At 36.9% G+C, this 21,728-nt stretch overlaps 1 protein-coding gene across 1 annotated transcript in view; it reads left to right on the plus strand.

The window, feature by feature from the left end:
• Positions 1-15,562, plus strand: part of ASCC3 (activating signal cointegrator 1 complex subunit 3) — a 250,697-nt gene extending 235,135 nt beyond the window's left edge. Inside the window, exons 38-42 of the mRNA XM_058019769.1 lie at positions 6,065-6,216; positions 6,728-6,878; positions 12,696-12,902; positions 14,688-14,863; positions 14,957-15,562. Of these exons, the coding sequence (XP_057875752.1) occupies positions 6,065-6,216; positions 6,728-6,878; positions 12,696-12,902; positions 14,688-14,863; positions 14,957-15,092 (822 nt within the window). The 3' untranslated portion in view covers positions 15,093-15,562. The remainder of the gene's footprint in view (positions 1-6,064; positions 6,217-6,727; positions 6,879-12,695; positions 12,903-14,687; positions 14,864-14,956) is intronic.
• The last annotated feature ends 6,166 nt before the right edge of the window (positions 15,563-21,728 follow it).

Raw genomic sequence — 21,728 nt, forward strand, 5'->3', positions numbered from 1 at the left:
TGCTTGTAAAAAAAATGGGAAGAGAAGTAGGACACAGAGAGAGGGCAGTATAAAAGGAGTGCCTCCTGAATAGGATTAATTACAACTTATTCACTATATCTGTGATGAAGTACAGGGGGGATGTTGTGTAGGCTGAAACCACGCAGCTGTGCAAGGGTGATTTAATTGATCTGAAAGAACTCCCCCTCTCCCCAGATTAAAACATTTCTAAAAAGTAATTTTGAACTAGACCTCTGAATTTCAAAGGTTCTGAAAATACCTGTTTTACTGATATATAACATACCAAAGGTAGTGACCTTAAACTCTCTGTAATACTTCTTCAAATGAATTCCAACTTTTCAAGTCAGTTGCTATTTCTGAGCTATGTAATTGAAGCATCATCATCATCATTTATATAAAAACATGAAACTTAAAGTACATTGCATGCTTTCACATCTGAAAAAATATTTTACTTCTATTAGCAGAATATCAAGTCACACATGGATCATAATATAATCTTATGTATTGGAAGGCTTCCTACATTTGAAGCAAAATGTAGGAAAATAATAACAAGAAAATAATAACAAAAAATTGTTATTATTCTGAATTCATAGTTTTTAAAAAATAGGTAAAATGCATACCCTTTTGTCTATTATCTATAAATATCTGTCACATAAATGCTGTAGTCTTAAACAGCTGTAAGTAGGCACAATTCTAGTAATTTTAATAACCTGTGGATTTAAACTCCTACATGTAACTGAAATTTAGTCCTAGACTAAACTTCAAATTCATTAATAAAAGCACTAAAGAAAGTGTCATAGACTGTGAAGCTAAGACTAATCTTTTGAGAGTAGGTAAATTTGAGCCATGTAACTCACCCTGAGTACATCTGAAGTTTTAGTCCCTATCCACTAAGTCATTGCCACCAATGGCATCACTGTAGGCACTCAGCTTCTAACTGAGTAGTCACAGGTGTAATTCTTCACTGAAATGGCATTTTTTACAGTTCTTTACCTTCCCTCTGTGTGCAGAGCAGTTATCATTATAGCTTCATTGACACTTAGCTGAAATATAATTTATCCACAAAATATTAACATTTATGTTTACAGGATTTAAATCAAAATGCTTAATATATTCAGAGTTATAGGACAGGTGACTTCAAAAAGAAGAAGAAATTATCCTAAGCAGTATGCAGGCTCTGTTAATGAGATGCAAGCTCTATCACTTTTAACACTTCAATAGCTTATCTTAAAGGAAAAAGCTATTTAAGTCATTTGGGTAGATCAGAAATTCTGCTAGTTTTATTCTGGTCCCCTGCCACCTACCCAGTCGTACAAGAGTGATCCAGAGTATCTGACTTTCAAATGAAGGATGTGAAACTAATACCAAAACCAGTGTTCATAAAAACTTTGTTAAAAAGTCTCTAGAAGAAAGAATTTAGCAATCAGGATTTTTTAGTAGCCTGAAAAATCTCCTAAATGAGTGGGGTGAGTGGGGGATATGTACATTATGGAACAATTTAGTGTTCCAATTTATTTTGAGCACATATAGGGAGTGCTTAATAACACCAGAGAAATGCAATGTTTTGCTGTCAGTGAGAGTGCCACACACTCACCTCTTCCACATCCTGCCTCCATCTTGGCTTCCCCTCAAACTAGGGAGCTATAAACCATCATTTAAATTCCATCCATCAGTAATAACTTTGGCTAGAAAAAGACAGACTGTTAAATTTCAGCTTCATGTCAGACCAGAAAGTTACAGTTTGAGCAGCTTAAATCATTCCATACCTAGGGATAAGCAGCTGCTCCTCCTGGAAAACAGAAGATGAAAACCTGATTGTGGATGCTGATGGTGTTGTCTTAATGCGCTCCTGGGATGATGACAGCAATAGCAAGATTTTGATCCAAACTTTTTGACACTCAATTCCGAATACCATCAGAATGAGAGGTTTTGCCATACCTGACAACATCAGTGAGCTGCTGATCACTGGCATTTTTGTGCTGCCCCAGCCATGGTTAATAGGTCGTTGCATCCCACATTGGCACAAGCCAAGCTGGTTTTGATAGTAACAGACAAAATGTAAAGGAGGTGTCACAAATTGCTGTTACTACTTTGCAACTGTCCAAGTATGACATTGGGAAGGCTTAAGAGCTGTTGCCTGAATCTTTCATGAAAACCCATCTCAGTGCAGGCATCTGCTTTTAATTCTCGTAAGCTCAGAAGGAGCCCCAAATAAGAGGATGGTAAACATATTTTCTGTTATAAAAACCAATAATTCCCTTGACTCCATCTTTTTCCCCCCATTTATTCTACTTCAGGTAAAAAAGTGGTGGGCTTAGAGGGGTGGGTTTTGGTTTGGTTTGGTTTTTTATTATTTAATTTGTTGGTTTACAAAAATAGACATGTAATTTTTTTTCTGTAGTTAAAGTGTCTTTACTGTTTCCTGTTTCACTTGTTGCACTCACTGTCTTCTTCTTTTAAATTTCTGTCTGAGAGGAAATTATCCCATATTGCTTTAAATTCTTAAGGCCAGAAAGGCAGGTAACCACTTTTTGCCATTTCCCAGTTTAGAATAATACTCTTAATCTGTTCCAATCTTACCCACTCTAAGATATTTAGAATTTATTTACTATTTTGCAGAATAAGAGCTTAAAAAGCCATAAGTTTTTTTAAAATTATACTGGTTATACAACAAGCTAAACAGATAGCAACTAGATAAACCAGAGAAACTAAATATATTATTCATCAGATAATATAAATATTAAATACTTTAAAATTTTGTGGTTTGTATTATATTCTTTGTTTAGTTGCTTATATTTACATTTGAAGATAGGGGAATAACTCAATTTGTTACCTTGAGCATTTATAGGAATTTCAGTAACCATTTAAGTATCAAGCATCTCCATGTTTTACACTTGGAAGAAAACAAAATGTGTGGAGGTTTCCAAGGCAGCAGATGAAACAAGCCAACTTTACCATTGTTCTGACTTTTTCACAATGTCACTGTCTTGGATTTCACATCCAGATAGAGATGCTGTGAATAAATTCTATGGGTAAAGAAGCAGAAAATAAGGAGGAAAAGAGGATTTGCCATGTGGATTCATTATAACAATGTGGAACACAGAGTCTCACACACACAGGCTTTCCTTACTCCCTACGGGATATCTGTCTGTAGGCCTCTATCAATTTCTAGGAGATTTTCTATGTGAAAGGATCCTCCAGTTAATTTCAGTATAGCTGGTTTTAGTTTTATCTTTCTCTTATATCTTCACTCTTCTTTTCCTCTTTTCAAACCTCTGTTTAAAAGGGGGGAGAGGGATAGATTAAAAAAAAAAAAAAAAAAAACACACACACACCAAAACAATGTAAACAGTGTTATGTGTGCATCTCCAGAAGCATTCTATGAAATACCACTGCTTCATGCTGACTAAAAATACAACTTACTGTGTTGTTCTTGTTGCTCATGGAAAATAAAGATATTTGTTCGCTGATTCTTCTCCACATACGTACAGCAGCATCATCACTGGGGAATATGATGTTTCAGGCTGTCAGAATAGCAGAAGACAACAAGAATCAGGTAGTGGAGAATGGGAGGCAGATACCAGACTGTCTCAGCAACACAGACTGCTCAGAAACACAGACTGAACTGTAAGGGTAGTCTTCAATATGCTATAAAATGTGAAATCGGGTAAAGAGCAATTCACCTTGTAAGTTTCAAAGACTGACTCCAGTCTGATGCTGGGAACAATTCCCTCCTTATGCAAGTAAATGTCATGTGAACCAACATATAAATCTGCAGGCCACAAAGCTTCTCCTTTCAAATGTGATTTCTAACATAATTTTATTTTCTATTTGGTGAAAACAATCCTACATGGAAATCACTTTAGCAAGCCAAGTGGAAACAGAAAATAGAAACCAGTAAGATTGTGTTGTGAGGTACTAGTTTTAGGGTCATTAGGAATGTTAGAGACTTTCAGGATGCTATGACTCTTCCTCCAAAAAATTAAATATTAAATCTGGATCTTTATTAGCTGAAAGGCCCTTTATCCACAATTCATGAGAAATGAGACAACATTTGGGTAATACAGGGTAACACTTCAAATATTTTTCTAAGTGTCACTGATCTTATCACCCCGAGCTGGAAAAAAAAGACCTGTTGAAATTGCATTGTAAACTGCTAAAATAAACTGTGTGACTCGGCCAGGAGTGAAACTAACTTGTGTCTTTAAAGTCAGTATTTCTCCAGAATCAGTGTAATTTAATTGAAATAGCTCTGCGTGTGTAAACAACTCCTTTGTTTAAAGAAGATTTCACTGTTTAGTTTGCCTTAAGTAAATGCTGCCTTTTGTTTGTCTGTAAAACATTTGATTAAATGTAAAGACTTACACAGACAGCTTCTCCTCATTACACTAGTGGATGGAAAATAAGTTAAAATGGTGCAGGTATCTGCTGCCTAAGTAAGTATCAAACAATATTATTTGTGTTTACAAGAAAAACCCATGGAAACATCCAAAGTCTAGTCATAAAATCAAACTGCAACCCTCCTAACACCAAGATGATATTTAAAAAGGTGTTGAAACTGTTCAGTACACCAGATTCAATATATCAATGTTCCTTGCTTTCTTAAAAAATCTATTTTCTAGTATTTCAATCAAGTATTAAATTCCCTCCATGGCGAACTACTGTTAAATATATGACTTTCTACTCCAATGTGAATTAGAGTGTTTTAATATGAGGACCCACACTTTATTGTGATCATAATGTTATTGAACAACAAAATAAGCAAGACAACTAATACATTATAGCATTATTTTTTTAACCAGCTGAAATGCTTTCATAAATCATAATAATTCATTCAATGTACTATAGACAGAGTGGAAAGTATGTTACATATCCAAATAGCTGTGTTTACTATTTTAAAAAGTTGAAACCAAAAATTCATGTTTCATCCTTTTTCCCTTGGAAGAACTCTTAAATTCACTTTCAGACTAACCAATCAGAGTATAAGTCCAGTCAAGGAAAAAAGCAAGCAGAACCATTTTTTCATGTCCATAGGGCCATTTGCAGTGCAAAATCCATACTGAATTAGCTTTATATCTTTATACAAATAAGAGGTATACTGTTAGTAAACAGTGTACCTCTTATTTGTACTGCCAAAACACGGGAAGTAGAAATGGAGCAGAAATTCATGAGGCATGGAAGGCAGGATGATTTTTAAAACTTTGAAATCTGATGTATAGCTGCACAGAGGGTTTTTGTTTGCTTGTGTTTTCTGTGTAATTTGGGGAAGCTTTTCAGGATCAGGATCGAGATGCCAAAGAGACAGCCAAATATCCTTCATTCTCAAGACAGTCAACTGTTCACAGTGCAAAGGGTGAAATCCATTTTGTTTCAAATTGTTTTACACATCATAGGTAAAATATAAGCTATTTTGTAAGCTTTCTTCAAGATTTCAACTTATGTGTCTGTGTTGAACAAAACCTCTAATATGCTATTAAGCTAAATTTTAGTGCTTTTATCTAGTCCAATTCCAGGGGGGTTTTTTAAGTACTTAGTTCAAATGGAAATAATAATTGCTACTGGTAAATGACATTAGTATTAACTTTTGAATAAATGTAAATATATCGGTGTTGTTCTTAAATAGTTCAAGGATTTTTGAATAGTTATGTAATTCTGAGAAAGCTCTCATGTCAAAAAATAAATAAATACTGCAATTAATTGTAACCTTTTCTTTTACTGTAAAATGTTGAGATTTTTTTTCCCTTCATTCTGAGCTGAGTTGTGCAAAGAGCAGTTATTTGTAAGGAAAAGAGTCTACCTTCAGTTCTCACCCCCAAAACCATTGTGTAAATTACCTTTTTGAGAGTAAGAACTGATGACAATGATAGAGGATTTAATTCATCTTTTTTCAAGGTTAATTCCAAAAGTGCCTATCTGCCTTCAATAGTGGTTGAAGTAAATTCTTATGTTAAGGCCTAGAAATCACTGTATGCTAAACATTAATCACATGTTGCTCCTTGTATGAACCAGGTATGCAATTATATTTGTGGGGTTTTTTTTTTTATTATGTGTCTCCTTTGCTTAGGCAATGCTGGATGTAGCAGCACATCATGGCTGGCTGGTGACTGCTCTGAACATAACCAACCTGGTGCAGATGGTGGTTCAGGGTAGATGGATACATGACTCATCCCTGCTTACTTTGCCAAATGTAGAGCTCCAGCATCTTTACCTTTTTCGGTATGTAATTCTTGTAAGCATTAGCAGGTTTCCAATTTATTTCTACTTCCTGCTGCTGATGGTGTCTGAATGGCATTGTTGTGCCCGGGAATCTTCGTTAACGAATCAGAAGCAGAGCTCTGTCTTTCACAGTGATGCTTTCCCAAATGGATTTTCTGTTTCTGTTTTCAATATTCATTGATTAATTAACCCCCACAGATTATTTTGAGAACCGTGATTCCAGACAAATTAACAAGAGACCACTGGAAGGGTTCCAAGTCCTAACAAATCTAACTCTGTATGTTAATTATCTCTTTATTTTAATCCATTATAAAACTACATTAGTATCCATCTTAACATCGTAGATAATGCAAAGCTCTATAGATGCTTAGATGATGCAGTAATTAATGCTAACCAAAAATAAATGACCACCCTTTAAAAACAGAACACAGTATTGAGTTTTATCACCAAAACAACTGAGTACAAATGTTTGCTTTCCCTCCCTGGGCATATGTTTTGCTGTCTGTATCAGGAAGTGGAGCCAAGGCCAAAGGAAGAGTGTGCATGGAGGTTACCAAGGACCTATCGAGTGTCTTCCCGAACTAATGGCTGCCTGCGAAGGAAAAGAGAATGTTTTTGCTTCCATTGTGGACAGTGAGTTGCCAGCAGCACACATTTCACAGGTAACACTTTCTATCTGTGACCATTATCATTGTGATTGGAAAGGAAGAGTAGTTGGGCAAAGAAATATTCTCTCTCCTTCAGTAAATACCATGTGACGTTCAGTATAAAAGTGCAACACATTCATTGCTCTAACTTCAGGGTACTGCTGGCTTTACAGAAGTTCTTCTCTGCCTGTTTTCTTAATATTATTCTCACTTATTCCCTGCTAAGCAGTAACAGACTCTAGTTTATGGATGATATTACCACATCTCTCTGCTCTAAAGATGCTTCTGTAGGTCATTCAATCTGCTGAGTGTTATCCACCTTTTCATAGCTCTGCACTAGGAATACGTGCATTGCAAATGTCATCATAGCTGGCTTCTGAAGTGGTCTGTCAAACACCATTTTTTCTGAGAATACTCTTAGTAAAAGATCTAGCACTCATTTTATGTTTGAAACAAAAAGAAGATGAAAATTTCATACTTCAGAGGGGAGGGAAAAAAAATACTGTTCCAAAATGTTGAGCTGCTAAAGTCTCGTTTTCAAGGCATTTGCAGCAAAGGATAGCTATATTCCATAGCATTCATCACATTCTAAGCCTACTGATTTCAAATAAATGTAGGAAAGATGAAAACTTCAAAAGCGATACTTCAAATGTTTTTTATTTGAGTGTTTAAAAGGACAGTTTGACTGTTCAGCTTCAGTTAAATCTTTTACTGATATGCAAACAAGAAGAAAAGTACTTAAATGTCTGTAACGGACATCTGCATTTGTAACCAAATTAACATCAAAATTTTGAATTAAGAAAATGTATTGACATCAAAAAAAGGCTTCCTTTAACAACAGATTTCTAACATAATACACATTGATTTCAGTCCAACTTTCAGATGTGATAAAAAATTAGAACATTGTTATAATTAGTTCAGGGAGAACTCAGAAGTAAACTTACTTAATTTATTTGCATAAATTGCCATTCTGTTATCTTTAAAAGCAAATGCAAATTGGCTCTGTCTGATATGATGATGGTTATTTGGCTCAAAAGTGCTTCAATTTGCGTAGCAATCTGGTGTCGTCTCTGCAGTGAGGCGATCCCAGGTAACATACAAATCCTGAATTATTCCAGAAATTAGTATGTTTAAAGCATCAATTTAAGTGCTAATTGCAGTAGTAATGAGAAAAAGCAGTACTACTGTGAGATTTGCATCTACTGCCCCATCAGTATGCCTGGAACGGCTGCTGACTGGCAGAGGATTTGGCTGCTAATTAAATAATTGTATGCATGGCAGTGTTCTCGTCTGATTCAATAGATGAAGATTAATCCTCAGATAAATATGTTTGGCTGGTATTGAAATGTCTTAGCAGTTTCTTCAAAAATAGCTTGCGTGTATGTGGTGTGTACGTTCACACTGTGAGTGACTCTGTGCCTCTATATATCTGTGTTTGTAAATACAGATGGATATAAGAGGGAAAAACATAATGTCTTCCCATCATGTGAGGCGAAACTTTCATTTCCATGAGCTGGGAATGGCCGTATTGGGTACAGCGAAGCCATGACTGTGTTGTACAGGGCATTAAAAATGTGAAAGCTTTATACCAATATGTTATATTCCTTGCAGTATTTTTATAGAAAAAAAATGTTTAAAACCATTGTAATACCTTGAAGAGAATTAAAATTCATATTGAGACTGTCTGTTGAGTGTCTTCACATGTAAAGTCTTTCAGTGCTCACATAGACAGGGGCCAACCAAGAGAAAAATTCTTCATCATTTGTATTCTATGTTTTCTATAAAGAAAGAATATCACACTACAGAGTTTAAGCTTAGCCTTCTGGCACCAGACATGAACAGAGCCAAATAAAGTGGTAAATATGACACTAAATTGCCAAAACCATTATTTTCCTGAAAAACCTTTTACTTCTCACTCAAAGTATATTGAACCCATACCTTAAAGCTAAAGATTACTAGCAAGACACTGGTAAAAACAGCTTAAGCTTTACATAAATTTCAGGCAGATGGGAAAAGGAAGAAGTTTTACATTTGGAAAGAAGAAAATGCCTTTTAAGCAGATTGGTAATTAATTTTTAAATAGAAGCTCTTGAAGCTGCTCATGGGTTTGGAATATTAGACTAGGTCCTGGGGAGACAGATTATTGGCAAAAATACTGATGATTTTCCCAAAGGTTTGTGAAGAATTTTTCATTTGATTATAATTTGAATCTATGGAATTGGTAGATAAATGTATATTTATAGTATGTGTGTGCATGTATTCATTGGATATGTTGATAGATTTAAAAGGAGCTGATATGTTCTTGTGTCTTCCTATACGGCAAAAAAACCCATTATAATTGTCAAAAAATACCTAAGCCACATGGGAGCCTGAGTTTAATTTTACAGAATTTAGTATTAGAATTCCAAACCTCACTGAAAGTCAGGGGAGCTTTAAAAGCTGACAACCGAAATTAAAACTATTTAGACTAACCCCACTCTTTGGTCAAAGCTCTATGTTTCAGTGATTCATTGTGAATCATATTTCTTTAACAAATCTCTTTCAGTTTCTAACTCATTTAGGCATTAAGCACCTTTTAAAATATTGAGTTGATATTGATGTTTTTGAAAGAGAAAAAAGAAACTTCAAGATTGAAAATAAATAAATATTATCTCTACTTTAGTATAATCTACTTTTACTCTGGAAGTACCTGTGTTCCTATAATCTTTTTTCATTTTCACCTGCTACTACTTGACTTTTTTCCTTAGTGAGATAAGCATTTCTTCCTTTCCTTCACATTGCATGCATGATAAAAAGGCAGCCTGCTGTGCATATTCTATCAATGATCAAGCAGTACTAACTTTGCCTATAATTTTCAAATACACAAGACATGATAAATCAAGGAATCATAGAATCCTTTGGGTTGGAACAGACCCTTAAGATCATCAAATATAACTGTCACTAGCCCTCATAGGATGACATTAAATCTGCTTTCTTACCTAATTAAAAAGTTACTGAGTTACTTTAGTTTGTTTGTGTTATGAAAACTGCATGATGACATGACAGCCTTTGACAAATAGATTGTGTTGGGATTGTATGGTTTAAACCAGCCCAAGTCATAATCTTTACCAGACTATGGTGAAGCTAACAGGTAAATGCCACTAAAGGAGTTATTACATTATGATCTCTGCTGAAATTAAACTTTATTCTAACATATTTGTAACAGGTCTTGTCCTTTGAGATGCATAAAAGCTTTCAAGCTTTTATGTACTTTTGATACAAATGATATCTGAAGTACAACCAAAGAGGTGATTGCCAGGTAGGTTACTATCAGGGTGCCTGTCCTGATCTCAGCAGAAATACCCTGCTTACACACAGAGAGACACAGTAGGTCTATAGAGTTCCTACCCTAAGTTTCTTCTTAAAAACCTTTACATTGAACATAAAATCATTTTCCAGAGATGTTCCTACTCAAGTTATCATTCTGTTTGATCTGCTGGAAGCAGGTTTAGTGGTCTTGTGTATTATATGTATCAAAATCCTAGCAACAATTACTTAGTTAAGAATGTCAGCAGTATTTGTTTCACCTTCTTCAAAGTGCTGTCTTTCTTTCCCCATTTTCTTTCAGAGTTGCAAAAAAGAGATATAATAATTCCATAAAGTCCTACCTCTTCAGTTTCTGTTACAATTTTCCTGTCATTTCGCAGCTAAGACACCACTAAGAACATTGGTGCAATTCATCTGTGTCCCCTGCTTTTACACTGCAGTTCCTGAGCGCTCACAGCTGGCCCTCCCCACCTTGTGCACTGAACAGACACAGCTGTTCATGCAGTACATAGAAGAGGAGAGAGAGAGAGAGAGAGAGAGAGAGAGAGATTAGTTTGTAGCTGAAGGCAGTTTTCTCATTTAGTTCAGGCAGGCTCTGGTAATGCAGCCATTTTAACCCAAATCAGCCTGTGCTGCAGCCGAAATGGGCAGTGCTGCCCTCCCCGTGCCGCTGTCACCTCCCCTGACCCAGCTCCCCCACAGCTGCACAAACGCTGTGTCTGCCTCGGGCAAGGAGGTGGGAATGAGCATCTGGGGACAAGGGGAGGAGGAGGAATCCTATCAGCCCTCTCACTGACAGTCAAAGTGGCCCGTAGCCAAGTGACTGCATGAATGCTTGTGCCAGCAGGGGAGGAGGCTGGACCACTTCTTTCAGTGGCACTGAAGGCTCATGCTTATTCAGAGTTGCAGGATTAGAGAATATGTTGCCACAATCAGCTTTAAGCTGATCTAAGTTCATGCTGTCACCAAAATGATTAGCAAGCTGATCCATCTAGCTGCACAATCCCAGCATGGCAATGCCAACATGCCAGGGATGGAGACAGGCACAGTGAGAGAGAGAGCACCACCTTTCCTAGGGCAGCACGACCTTAGGTCTGCTTTCCCTGGCTGCTGTATCCCTAATCATGCATTGACATACACTATTATTGTCAGTATTACTCCATGTGCTATTATTGTCAGTATGACTCGTGGCAATGATGTCTGCAAAAAGCAAACTGAGCTTTCATTAGGCCTCTAGGCCTTCCAGCCCAGAAAAAGTAATCAGACACATCGAGACAATCAGACACATCTGACACGATCTAAATGAAAATACATTTTGTTGAAACACTGCATGGTCAAACCCTACTTGAAAAATAAAATATGCTTTAGTCTTTTTCCAGATAAAACATTTCTGCTCCATGCCCATGTGACTATGCCTACCCTCTTCATTCCCACAAGTTCCCATTTTGGCATCTGATGGCTCTTTTCCAAGACCAATGTTCTTATTTCCTTCTTCTCCTTCCCACCCTCTAGCTTTTCATATATGCTGATTCCTGTTCTTTTCTGGGGATGGAGGGGAAAGATGGCAGGGCAGAGGATGATTCTTGGTCTTTAGTTTTTTTCTTCTAGCGCCATCCTCATCTATCTTTGTCAGGCATAGAAAGGCCACAAATCACTGCCTCCATTCCACAGCCAATACCATTTCTTTTTCCTAACAAATTTTATTGCATGAACGTGCTGATTTTCTTTTTTACTAAATGAAAGCCTACATTGCTCCTTTCCATTTTTGTCACAGCTTCTCAGAGCTACTTTTCCTGGTCTGATAGAGACCAAAATGAGAGAAACATAGGGCTGCATATTCAGGATGCCTTTTTAAGATTATGAGTGTCATGTTGAGCTACACAGATTGTATCCTCTGACAACAGTTCTCTGCACAAGGATGAGAAAGTTGAGGACCTGTTGCAGTTCAAGGGAGACTGCAGACACTTAAAATTCCTCAGGAAGCCTCTAAGAAGGAGAGTTCATGAGGATTGATATAAGAAAACCTCAAAAAATAGGGATAACTTTGGATATGCAGTTGAACTTTTGGTTAATTATCTGAACTGATCCTCTGAACTCTCTGAGGTTTGCCTATTGCTAATTAGCACTGCAGTGACTTGTTCTTTATGGATTATGCTAAGGAAGTTTAATTTAAAACTTAATTATACTAGTTTTTAAGTGGCTTATAAGGAAAAAATACTTTAATCAGGAGCAGTAAGGAATTTTTTCTCTGTTCAGACATCAGTAATCTTAGCAAGGCATGTGTAACATGCTTGAGGAGTTTCACATTTGTTTTATTTGCTAGGAAGAAAGTAGCATAAGAGGTTAATGAAAAGTATTTTATGCTTATGATTGAGAGTTGTACAATTATATCTATTCTAATACACAATAAAATATTATTATTATAGAATGAATATGTAGACTGCACATTGAATTGTTATTGTTAGAGTTAGAGGCAATGACTGTATAGATTATCTCGTAATCCATAGGGATCTGTTTTTTCTACAGGCTTGGAATTTCTTGTGCCGTTTGCCAATTCTGAACGTCAGTCTGAGCATTAAGGGCAGTTGGGATGATGCAGTTCAGCCACAGAATGAAGTACCTGTTCCTTCTTGGACAACAGACACACGAGATGACAAGAGATGGATCAAACTGCATGCTGATCAAGAGTATGTGCTCCAAATAAACCTGCACAGAACCCAGATGGGCTACCAGGTACACTTATTTATCATTTTCTTCCCTGCACAAGTGTCCAATAATTCATTTACATCATCAATGATGCTTTATACAGTATAATAGATTTTTTTAACTTATGTAAGTTATAAGCACTTTCTAAGCCTTTTCTTTATTCATAGTGAAGAAAATGGGTTTTTTTGAGGTTGCAACAGGGTAGTAAGTAGGCTTTTAAGGTAAAATCCTAGACCAAGTTAATGAAAAAAAATCAAACTAATTTTTAAGCTTTCCAGTTATGTTCACAAGTGCTTCCAAACTGCGTACAGACTCACACCTATAAATATGTTTCTATTTGTAACACATCCTCAGGCCTCTAATGAGAATATTTTCCTTATATTTTACATCTGATGCTTTTTTGACCAGCTTCTAGAACAAATTCCACATACAATTCTTTCCCAGTACATTTGAGTCCCAGCCCTTTGCCCATTTAAAGCACATCTCATTGCCCTCTGGGCTGGTCAGCTCGCTGGGCCCTCAGTAAATCTTGCTGTGCCAGGTCAGAAACTCCAGGAGCTGCACTGTTTTCCAGCTGCACTGCCCCAGCAGCAGTACCTGGCTGTACCTGTATGTCAGATCTGAAGAGAGCTGGACCTACCTTCATGTCAGGCACTGCTGACAATGGAGCTGTCACTCACTTATCCAGAGCTTTCTCTGTCATTTGCATGCCATGAATGACGTATGGACCACCATGGTTATAATTTTGGAAATTAATTTCTCTAACATTTCAAATAATTAAGAATTATAATTACCAGCATTTTGGTAAGATGCAAAGAGACGAAGATAAAAGTAAAGAACAGTTTTAGGTGTTAGTTCTGAGACTCTTAAGACAATTCCATTTTAATAATAGTGGAGATACATGTGTGCTGTTGACAATCCTGAAGTTATCTTACATTAGTTAAGAATTATATTTGAAAAGTAGTCTTGTTTCTCAAAAGACTTTTTTTCATTATTACAGCAGATTCACTATAGTTACAAGGGGAAACTGTCTTATTTTAGGAAGAACAAAGGGCCAAAGCTCATCCATACATCATTCTTTTTGCTCTGCCAGTTACGGGCAGAGACTTTTCCTAAGCATAAGCCATGGAAGTGAAAGGAGCAGAATCATTTCATGCAGTGATCACTTTTTTATAAACCTCTCCTAGAATTTGATCCCTCTTTTGTAAAAAACAGCTGGATCAAACTGTTCCTAAAGCTTCATTGCTGTGGTGGTGTTTCTTCTTCCATATAAATCTTCAGTAAAACCTTTCCCTTTACAAAATGCGAAATGAATGTTGATTGAGTGTGCCTCATTCTGTCTTCAGCTTCCAGCAGTAAAGTCACTGTCTTAAAGAATCACTAAAATAATCTTTCCTTTTTCTATACCAAACTCAAATAAATGCTAAGTGTTGTTTTTGTCTTTATGTTAATCTTGAATAAAATGTATTAGCTTTATTTAAAGATGCTAGATTTACAATTCATGTTTCTGTGTTTGGAATATATTAGATAAAATTACAGAAAGGGAATAGTATTTCCATTGAAGTTTTAGTAGTTTACAAAATAAGTAGAATAATATCTTCTATTCTGGATTTTTCTCTTTGGATTGTGATTTTTTATTTTACTTTTTAACCCTTCTTCTGGAAAGAAGTAACACTATTTTAGTCTGGCTACATTATAGCCTTACCTAACAAGTGACAGCAATATGGTTGTGAGGTGTTTCTCATTCAAGGAAAAATGTCATTTTGGAAAGGTGATTTCTAGTTTTCCTAAACTGTTTCTTCTCCTCAACAGGGAAAGCAGGACAGTAAAGCAATGGCTCCTCGATTCCCCAAAGTTAAGGATGAAGGATGGTTTTTGATATTGGGAGAAGTTGATAAAAAAGAACTCATCGCCCTGAAAAGAACTGGATATGTCAGAAATCGAAATACTGTTTCTGTTGCTTTTTATACTCCAGAAACTCCTGGAAAGTATGACAAACTCTCAAATTCTCCTAGTTATTACGTTTTCCAAGCAATTCAAGACCCAATTCTCAAACTAAAAATGCTGGTTTTACTTTTCAGGTGTATCTACACCCTGTACCTCATGAGCGACAGCTACCTTGGCATGGACCAACAGTACGACATTCACCTGAACATTGTGCCAGCACAAGGCACCACGGAGGGGACTGAGGCCAAGAGCCACCTGGCCCTGAAGTAAGGCTCTCTGCAAAGTCCACTCAGCCAAAAGAACTGGTCCTGCAACTAAGACATCTGGTCATTCTGGGACATCCAAAAATGCATCTGCCTTACTGGAACCAACCTCAAACCTCAAGACAACGGGGACACTGAAAGTGACTGCTGTATTAACTCTGATGACACCGAGTTAGCCACAGTGGCCTTACTCCTTTATGAAGATTTGTCTTTTCTTGTTTTATCTTTCTTCTCTCAGAAGTCAGATTGTTAGTTGAATTTTAAAATATCAAAATAAAAGACTGAACAGTACTGTAATTTGTGCAAATTCAGGGCTATCATCTTCATTTTGAAAAGTGTTATATAGCCTGTCTATTAATAGCATTTAAATAGTCAACTTTTTTAATTTATAGGGGAAAATACAAAATTTGATCTAACAGCTGCTGAAAATATTGATGGATGTGTTATATTTCATGTTTAATAAAAATATTCCCAGAATGTTTTGCACTGTATTTGTAGGTGTAAAATATGGGAGATGAAGTTAAAAAATCCTTTTCATGCATAGTACATTTTGAGAATGATATTCTAAAGAAATATGTCACAAATTTATATTAATTATATGAGCAGTAAATGTAGTAATAAGGGCAAGCTAAATCATAAATATTTCCAGTATAGCAATGATGCAATTTATGTAGATAATTATTAAAGTTTACTCTTTATGTACATACATATACACATATATTACATACTTGCAATTTCCTTACCATTTTTTCTTGAATTTTGTAGGACTAAGGAATATAAAATTGGGTGTCCTGTTCTAGGGCTCAGTGCTAAAGTGGGTGACCAACTTCTGTAAATAAGGGGGCATGAGGCTCCAGTAAGGGGGGTTGCAACAGGAGGCATGATGAGCAATGAATGATTCCGCTAGGCAAAAGAAATTTTAAGAGATGGCCAGCTCTGTGACAGTACCTGCAAGGCATAAATCTGAAGGCAGAAGGCAGCAGCATCTATCTTGTGCTCACATTCTGAGGCCAGTCCTCAAGAGGATTCAAGATGCTGAGCAAGTACTTGGAGCCAACATACTTAAACATCAGTGCATCTTCATTCAGATAGACTAGACCTTAAACTGAATATTAATATTTGCACTTGCTCAGCTTTGCATTGAGCTGATAAGCATTGCCTCTCCAAGGGATCATTTTGCTGTCATTTCTATTGTATTTCACCAGATGAAAGGATACAGCAGAGTTGTTACTAGAAGCTTTCCAGGAAAAAATGGCACTGCTGATGCTGCACCTACACAGAATCACAGCATGGCTGATTTTGGGAGGGGCCTCTAGAGGTCATCTGGTCTAACACCTTTCCTCAGGCAGGGCCAGCTAGAGGCCAGGACCACATCTCCAAGTATGGAGACTCCACCACCTCCCTGGACCACCTGTGCCAGGGTTTGGTGAGCCTCACAGTTAAAAAAGGGCATTTGTTGCAGTTCAAGAGGGACCCTTCTGTGTCACCAACAGGTGTGCCTGTTGCCTCTGGTCCTGTCACCAAGTACCACTGGAAAGATCCTGGCTGTGTCCTTATCAACGTCCTCCATTCAGATACCCGCTGACAAGATTTCCCTGAGCCTTCTCCAGGCTGAACAATCCCAGCTCTCTCATCCTTTCCTCATGTGAGAGATGGTCCAGCCCCTTCATCATCAATTTTGTGGCCTTTTGCTGGACTCTCTCTAACAATTCCGAGTCTCTGCCTCAAACCAGACATGGTGCTCCCCCACTAGTGAGGCCTTACCAGTGCTGATCACCTCTTGACCTGCTGGCAGCACCACACTGCAGCAAGCAGAAGGCTGGCTGATTTCAAAGGCTCAGTAGTTAACCAGTAATTTATTTCATATCTGGCACCTTTAAATTGTGGGAAGCAATTTTAAAATGAGCAATTCTTTACTTGAGTGTATGCATGCTCTGATCATATTTAAAATGTTATATTTCATTATTATAGGTAATATATTACTTATAGAAATGTGCCTGAAAACATGGGAGGACAATAGAAAAAGTTGTCACTAAATTTAGAGATGGATAGATAATACAAAAGCCACCTTTGCCATTTAGACTATATCAATGTAATATGGTGCTGGGTCACAGAAGAAACAGATTTTTTTCAAAATGTTAGGCAATAGTTTCGCAATAGTTTGTTACTCACACATTGTGTTAGACCATTTTAAAGAGAATTGTTTCATCTAATTTGGAAGTTTAAATTTTCAGAGAAATTAAGTCCTTTCTTTGGAAAACTTGGCTGAAACAATACATTGTCCCTCAACAATTTTAATTAATTAGGCAAAAGAACTATGCCACAGTCAAACATACCAACATAGTGATGCTAGCTCTTGTTGCTTTGTAAATGCACATCACAACAAGTCTAACTGCAGAGTAGCAGACAATAGCTTTAGTATTCAGTATTAATCAATTAAAGAGTTTCTGCAATGTCATTTGTGCCATCTGTGCTTTGGTTTGGAAATACTGTATTTCCTAGTGTATTAATTGTTTTTAGAAATAGTTTGGTGGCATTTCTAAATAACATATTTGAATAATTTTTGGCTTTTTCTATGAAAGTATTGGATTCATGATGACAAAGTCTAAAGTAATACAGAATTGATTTAAGCAAATTGATTAGGATCAGTATTAAGCTGAAAAATCCGAAAGAATTCTGATACATTTGTAACAGCTGCTTAGAAGGAACAATGAATGTGTTCAATCCAGTGGTATGGTGAAAAGTGAGAATAGCTGTCTAACAAAAGTATGAATACCAAACAGAATAAATAATAATAATAATAATAATAATAATAATAATAATAATAATAATAATAATAATAATAATGATGATGATGATGATGATGATGATGATGATGATGATGATGATGATGATGATGATGATTCAGTGATGTAATAATCACCTTTATGGATAAATGAAAGAAACAGCACATGGAGAAATTTTTAATGTTGAGTTGGTCATTCTGGTTTGCAAGTAGGTTTTTATTTTTACTGTCCTCTTCCCCTTCTAGGAGCAGCTGCAGTCAGTGCGTGCCTGTTCTGGTATGAGACTTCTTCCAAAACTTGGAAAGCCACAAAAAATAGGCACATCTAGTACATCAAGACAAATTTAAGTCTGCCTCTGTGACTTCATCTTTTCCCATCATTCCTGTCCTAGTCTGATAGCAGCATCACAGCAGTGCCCAGCAGGAGCTGGAGGAGGTTTGGGTATGTACCCACCATGCCCCATCTCTTCCGAAGGAGCTCTTATAACACAGTTTGTTATTTAGAACCTTACTTAAGATTTCTCTTATGGCCCAGGTACTGAATGTGTCAGTGGCAGCGTGAAGCCATCCTCACTAATGCAGGTCTTTTTCTGTTGTAAATTGAATCTTTGAAGGACTAAATCTTACCCAGATTAATTCAGGAGTTTATGCTGATGACCCAAAATTTCTCTTGTCATTGCTTCTAGAGATCACCTCCAGATGGTCATCCTGGAGATAACTTCAGGAAGTCTCTTATCAGCCTTCACCCTGGAGCCTAGTATAAGACTTCAACACTCACAGAATAGGATGCGTTCAAAAAGTGAGTTGTATAATTCAAATTTTCTAGTTCTGGGGAACACACCTAAAGAGAAGCATCCAGAGTGCATCTGCCCTTACTCATCTCAGCCTGAGTCCAAATTCCCATGTTCCTCCCTCAGTCAAGAAAAAGAGTCAATGGTATTTTTAAGACAGTTTCGTTACTACTCCAGGAGGCATCAGTTCTCTAAGAGGCTTATTTATGAACAATGGGTTTTGAATCATCACTCTCCTGTCTTGCCTCTACCCCTCCCATGTAAGGCAACCTTCTCTTTAGCTCCTTCCTCTACCTGTAAACCCTACAACTTCACCCTGTTCAGAGATGTTATCCATATTAGTGGCAGTAAATTATCACAGAAGTAATTATTTAAGATCACCTTTCTGTGATGTGCTATGGACACTATTGTAGCCTATGTAGTAAGTACTGAAACAGAGAAAAGTAAGGCAATACAAGCAAAGTGTATATATTTTTCCACACCCTAAAGGTCTCCAGGTAAATTGCACATTTTGGCCTTGGTTTAGTTGATTACATGCAAAGATCTAGTGCCATTTAATACAAAATATCTCCTCTGGCCTCTACATTCAGCTCCAGAAGAACATACCCCAGCTGCAGAGGGTGTGAAATGTAGTGCTGATGTATCTTCACCTTCTGTGGATGCCTCATGTAACCCAAGTCATCTGAAATAGCATTTGATATCTACATTCAGGTAACCACTTTGACTCCCTGTCACATTAGTCAGGTTTGCAATTCAGTTGCTTAACTGCATCTAATGAAATTTAAAATAAACAAAAGATATTTTGGTTGCCACTGCAGAAGACAGGAAGTCTTTCATAGGTCATGTGTCACTTCTGTCATCCCCATGTCACAGGGGCCCAGTAGTATGAGGTGGATGGATTCAATTTTAATTAGCTAATCAAGCCCATGCTATTTTGCAAGTGTTCTAAATTCTCTCTTCCAAGCAATTTTATGAGCAGAATTCTCCGCTTCATGAGAAAAAGTGTTTTCTGACAAAAGGTTTGGATGCCATAGAATGCCCAAACAGTCAGGTGAGCTACAGAAAGGTTAGTAGGGCTTCTGCTGAGAGGGCTTCTTCTGTCCATTTCTACTTATATACCATGTCTTTTCTATCAGTTATATCTGACTCCCACCTGCCTTTCTAAAAATGTATCTTGTTAAATGTCATGCTTTCTCAGCCTGCACTGCACTTCAGCAGTGAATAAACCAAGTTTGTTACTGATGTCATACATTGGTAGTGGTAAGAGGTTAAGCTGCTTTCACATGTAGGGTATGAAAGGAAATTCTACATTAAAGGAATTTTATTAAGTTGGACTAAATGAGTCTCTTCATAAGTAATTCCTAGCTCTATGGTAAAGGGATCCTCCACAGTGATTACACCATCCTGCAATTAAATATGTTTACAATATGTTTTTTCCTTAGATCTGCTAATGAGCTCCATACTGCCTCAATGGAATCTGAATCCATGGCTCTCCAAGTCTTTCTTCTGCGTATCTATTTCTAGAAAACCACAACCTTCTCTATTAATATGCCTCCTCAAAATTTTGGAGCATTGAAGCTTCACTAAGACCATGCATTAGCCTTCACTGCTGCTCTTCTCCTCCAGTTTAGTCTTGTCCTACCAAGACTGTCAATAAAAATGTGCATTTGAATATGGAGGGGAAAGGAAAGTAAAAGACTTTTGCTATTATTCATCTGCTAGAAAACGCATGAAATAAAGAATGAAGAGTGTTCTGGGATGAATATTATCATTCCAAGTCATAATATTCCCACTAATTGTAATGACAGCAGAGGTGAATTGGGCATTTTTTTAAATCACACTCTCAATAACATGATACGTGTACAAATAGTTACAGAGCTATTAACTCGATGCTGTTAACTACTGGTAGAAAAGGGAGTCTAGACATATCACAACCCTTTTCTTCTGCACTCTAAATCTCTATGTGAAATGTGATGAACCACATTCTTCACACAGTAGCAAATTTGCACCTTGGATTGGAAATAACTCAGTTTATCTCAGGCAGTGCTAATGTGGGAAAATTAGGCTTACGTTCTTGACAGCAGTACTTTCTTCTAGCTAACAGGATGAAATTGTTTCAGATTCCAGTAACACATGGTGAGTCCCCATCATGTATTTTTCAGCAAATCCAACTAATTAGGAACTAATTACTGATTGTGGTAGCACAGTAAGATCAGGTTCTGATAAACTTTCACCTTTGTAGCTGTGAAGATTCTGCAATTAAGCCTTATTTTCTCAAATGCTAACAATGTCTAAAGGAAGAGCTGGGAAAAACATCAAGATGATTCTGTCACTTCCATAAAAAGACATTTTCATTCACCCATGCCAAAACAAGATTAATCCCCCTTTTTTTTTCTTCTTTTTTTCTTTTTTCACCCTATTTAAAGTAAAATTCTACAACGCTAAACTGAGTGACTATTTAACAGTTTAGCCCAGTTATGGGATGTTCCTATTTCCTTAACATGCTCCTGCTGTCCCATCCCACCCTCCACTTCCCTCCTCACAATCTCCCACTGTTGCCCTTGCACTAAGTATTCTGGGATAGGACCTCCATGGAAGTTTCATTCTCTGGGTATAGGACACAGCAGAGAGGAAGTGCTGGTGCATTATTAGGTTCCTGAAAGATACAAGCTATAAATAACCTCATAAGGCCCTACTGTGCTAAACTCAAAGTTTGACGCAATGTTACTTGAAGAACTTATTGAGCAAATAAGACAGGTGCAAAATATGCATCACAGTTTGCTGTATGACTGAGGCAAATGACAATTTAATTTTAGATTTTAATTCTATGTGACTTTATTCGAAGAGGGAATGAGCTAATCTGGGAAAAGAGGGATGTGGAGATTTCTCAGTTCTCCTTGTTAGTGAAATGCTCACAGCTGATGAAAGTGAAATAGTTGTAGATTGTATCCACACATGTGATACAGATCTGGTCAAGTAAAAGCCCTGCCTTTGTGCCTCTCATACATGGTTATTTTACTCCTATGTGCAAACACTGACAATATCTTGCAGCCTCCTCCTTGCAGAT

The sequence above is a fragment of the Melospiza georgiana genome, chromosome 3, assembly GCF_028018845.1.
Source record: "Melospiza georgiana isolate bMelGeo1 chromosome 3, bMelGeo1.pri, whole genome shotgun sequence".
Lineage (NCBI taxonomy): Eukaryota > Metazoa > Chordata > Aves > Passeriformes > Passerellidae > Melospiza > Melospiza georgiana.